The sequence below is a fragment of the Macrobrachium rosenbergii genome, chromosome 3 (genome assembly GCF_040412425.1).
Source record: "Macrobrachium rosenbergii isolate ZJJX-2024 chromosome 3, ASM4041242v1, whole genome shotgun sequence".
In the NCBI taxonomy this organism is placed as follows: domain Eukaryota; kingdom Metazoa; phylum Arthropoda; class Malacostraca; order Decapoda; family Palaemonidae; genus Macrobrachium; species Macrobrachium rosenbergii.
Genome location: NC_089743.1, coordinates 5,012,501 through 5,017,055, shown reverse-complemented (window position 1 = coordinate 5,017,055; position 4,555 = coordinate 5,012,501). Strand labels below are relative to the sequence as shown.

Sequence of the window (4,555 nt, the reverse complement as noted above, 5' to 3'; positions counted from 1 at the left end):
TCTACAGAAGGTGAATTTTTGAAATCGGTTGTCATGGCAGTTGAACCTGAAAATACAGTATTTCGTAATATGGCCCTCAGCAATGACACCATTCAGCGAAGAATGGATGAACATGGGATGTATATAAGCAAGGAAGTGAGCATATCAGTTAGCAAAAGCCCATTTTTTAGTCTGTGTCTGGATGAGAGCAACGATATCACAAAAACAAATCAAATGTTTATATGTGTAAGATATTATGACGTCGACCAAAAAAGACTTTGCAGAGAAGTTCTTGTGCCTGACATCAATAAAGGAACGGGCGAATGCAGTCAACATTCATGAAGCAATCAAAGACAGCTTGAATAAGTTGAATGTTTCATTGTACAATCTGTGTGCTGCAACTGCTGATGGTGCTGCTGTTATGAAAAGTGAACGAAATGGTGTACTCAGTTTACTTAATAGAGACTGTGAAGGTGAAATATTTCGCCTCCACTGTATTGTTCAACAAGAAGCTCTAGTTAGTAAAACTATTATCAAGCATTTTGATGATGTAGAACTTCTAGTGAGGAAAGTGATCAATGTAATAAACACTAGCAGCGTGTTGTCTAATTCTTTCGGATCACTATGTGAAACTAATGATGAAAAGCATAATGTGCTACTTAATTACAATCATGTTCGATGGCTAAGTTTTGATCATAGTGTTACACGCCTTTGTGAATTATATGATGAGGTTTTGCATGCAATGACCAAGAAACACAATGATTTAGTAGAAACTTTGAGAAAAGATAATGTTAGATGTTCTATTCTATTTTTGAAGGACCTTTTACCAAGGCTTAGCTCTATTAATAAGCAACCACAAAATAGGAACTTAACAGTGATTGATGCCATGTTTTTCATTGTCAAACTTAAAAACACAGCTAAAGACCTGGCCTCACAGGTCATTGATAATGATCTGTCCAATTTCCCCTCTTTAGATAGTTATTTGAGAGAAATTTCAGACGATGCAGTTGAAACTAATATACAGACTAAAATAAGGGAATCGCTCGATACAGTGATCACTGAGCTTCACGAAAGATTTTAAGAATTAGAGTTTTTTAAGGCTATGTTTTTTGTTTTATTTCCTTTTCAAGAAATGAAGGCTAATGATTTCAAATTAATGTAAATGAGATTATCGTCATCAATTAACTAGCAGAATGTAAAATTTTCAATGTTAGAGTTACGCAGTGATGAAAAGCTTAAAAGATTTTTTGATGAAGAGACCACAACGATTGAGAAATTCTGGTGTAAGTTACATAATTTGGATCCATTTAAAGAGATTGCCACTATTGGCATTCTTTTGTTGTCAATATTTCCAACAACAGTTTATTGTGAGAGGCCATTTAGCGCACTGCATTTCGTTAAGAATAAATATCGCAACAAGCTGACTGATATGAATCTTGAAGCAGCTTTGAGGCTTGCTCTGGAAGAGAGAACAGTACAAGAATTCCCTTTTTCAAAGCTGTTATCTGAAAAATGAATATCAAGACTGTTACTTGAATAATGAATAATAAACCGATTGCCTGCACAAGAATTTCTTTTTAAATCATACCTAAAGGATAAATATAAAATTTGTTGTCTGCATTCTATTTTTATTTTTTAGAATACTTGTAATTGGACATTTCTTGTAGGTACCTATAATTAAGCCATTTATGGAGGATGAGACCTTATTGCCATATTTTATATTAATTGTACTTAGTGCGGCCACCAGTAACATCTCGTGGCCGCCGATGCGGTCCCTGGAATAATCAGCTTGAGAACCACTGATCTAGACTATTACGACACGTAAGGAAGGTGGGGGCCTGTCCTGGATCTATCTATGATAACGAAGTAAATTTACTTTAATCACTAGATCTATTCGAGTGCTATGAGCATATGAATTGGTTGATAACATTTAACAAAAGGCAGAGATGCTAATTAAAGAAAAAGAAAATGGACCACCAAGGTGAAAATATCATAACCCGATTCTTTGCTCGACCTTTACGATAACTGTAATGGAAATTCTTTTGCCCAGGGAGAGAACTGAATGGGGGCCACTCTTAATCGCTGGCTCGACTTCGCTCTGCAGGAGAAAACCTACGACGTCTTATGAGGTTTAACACATTTGGAAAAGTTCAGTTCAGTGTTGATGCCAGAGGCAAGGAACATCTTCCTGAAGGAGATGTCACAAATGCCAAAACCTTTGCTATACTGTGTGACTGGCAAGAACTTCACCTGCAACTGTATGTAGGGCAAGACGAGCCCTCCTCTACCTGCCGAGGATTCCTACGACACTGGAGGAAGGTTCTACGAAATTCTAAGACAAGAACAGAATGTTCATCTAGTAACCATAAGAGAACCACACAAGTTGGAGTGCAAAAGGAAGGAGCACTGTCAATTCTACAATAGGAAAAGAACCTACACACACTGTGGAAAAAGAGGACACGAGGTATCCCAGTGCTGGTCAAAGCTCTGCCATCAAGAAGCTGGGAAAAAGTCCAGTCAAGCCAGAACTGTCAATCAGAATGCCAGAGATCTTCCAAAGGGCCATTAAGTCAAGGAGAAACGGAGGAAATTGAAAGCCCAGTCACTGACCACCCAGGCAGATGAAAGAGTGAAAAGGGGGAGGAATGCCTTCACTTACGATGGCTCAGTGTCCCTGCAGGAACCAAATACCAAGCTTGCATGGATTATGATGCTGTGTGATATGGGGGCAGACCAGACTCTGCTGCACAAAGCCATCCTGCCCTTTAGTGAGAGAACATCAGTGGGTAGAACCGTGATGGTAGAATCCCTCAGGAAAACAATAGAACTACCCTTGCACCAGGTTCACCTCAACGCCCAGCTCCAGTGTGTACTCATAGAACCCATTTGATAGTCACTGTTTCCTGGCTCCATTACTGTTTTCTTTTTTCTTTTTTCCTCATTTCTTCCTGCTGGGAGATCGTCCCTCCCGACTTATGAGTGGACTACCACATCACAATATATATATATATATATATATATATATATATATATATATATATATATATATATATATATATATATATATATATATATACATACATAAATATATGTATATACCTATATATAAATATCTACATACACACACACACACACACACACACACATATTATATATATATATATATATATATATATATATATATATATATATATATATATATATATATATATATATCTATATATGTATATATATATATATATATATATATATATATATATATGTATATATATATATATATATATATATATATATATATATATATATATATATATATATATATATATATATATATATATATATATATATATATATATATATATATATAGACAGCCCAATGAACAGGCAGCATAAAGATGGGTCTACTTATATAAATTTGCCATCAAATGACATCATAAAAGAAGCCATTCCATAGAACTCTCTCTCTCTCTCTCTCTCTCTCTCTCTCTCTCTCTCTCTCTCTCTCTCTCTCTCGGTCCGCAAAGGATCAAAATTCAATGCCTCATCACAATAATACTTGTTAAAGAGTCATTTCTATACGAGTCCTAATCTGCTACCGAGAGTAAGGGCCACTAAAAACTTTCATTGAATTTGTAACGCACTCGATGGCAGACTTTCCTCTTGAGGGGAAAGATGGGGATGAAGATTGAAACACATATCCTCTCTCTCTCTCTCTCTCTCTCTCTCTCTCTCTCTCTCTCTAGAGGGAACGTGGACTGTGATGGCAATCTGGCGGAAAAGGCTGAGAAAAGAGAATAATAACCGGCGCTTTCAGAAGAAGGAGAGAGAGTGAAAATAAAATGATTACTACATAATAGGAAGCCTATATGTTCATTTGTTGTTATTCCACTGACAGTACTCTGGTACACAATACCGTTTCCTGCTGATTCAATGTAATCGTAACTATTTTGCCTTCCATTTTCATAGCTGTTTTCTATCGGCAAAAGATGCTATAGGTATCCCATGGTCATTGTCATTAACTTGAGTGCCAGTTCTTTCTGACTCACGTTTCCAACCTCAAGTCAGGAGACGAATGAAGGCTGCCCTGGGATAAAAAAATTTAGGTATACCTTAGTTTAACCAAACCACTGAGCTGATTAACAGCTCTCCTAGGGCTGGCCCGAAGGATTAGACTTATTTTACGGTGGCTAAGAACCAATTGGTTACCTGAAAATGGGACCTACAGCTTATTGTGGAATCCGAACCACATTATAACGAGAAATGAATTTTTATCACCAGAAATAAATTCCTCTAATTCTTCATTGGCCGGCCGGAGAGTTGAACGCGGGCCCAGCAGAGTGCTAGCTGAGAACGATACCCACCCGTCAAATGAGGAACTCGAGAGAATCTTATCGGTGGTATACCCTAGAGAGATGAGAATTACTTCGTCCAGCAGAGTGCTAGCCGAGTACGATCTCGACCCGCCCAACGAGGAACTATGCTCTGGGATAAATAACATCCTACAATATATAATGATAAGTGTGCAGTGCTAATAGTAATAAACGTAATTGCAGCATTTGATGTAGTGGTGCATGTA

The 4,555-nt window shown here is 37.1% G+C and overlaps 1 protein-coding gene across 1 annotated transcript; it reads left to right on the top strand.

Annotated features, from left to right (window-relative positions):
* Positions 1-235: 235 nt before the first annotated feature.
* LOC136828829 (protein FAM200B-like) lies at positions 236-1,060 on the top strand. The gene has a single exon (XM_067087090.1). The coding sequence runs from the start codon at positions 236-238 to the stop codon at positions 1,058-1,060; it is 825 nt and encodes a 274-aa protein (XP_066943191.1).
* Positions 1,061-4,555: the final 3,495 nt, after the last annotated feature.

Bases quoted from the DNA above. Each gene is read 5' to 3' on its own strand.
- LOC136828829 (XM_067087090.1), top strand. From the start codon at position 236: ATGACGTCGACCAAAAAAGACTTTGCAGAGAAGTTCTTGTGCCTGACA.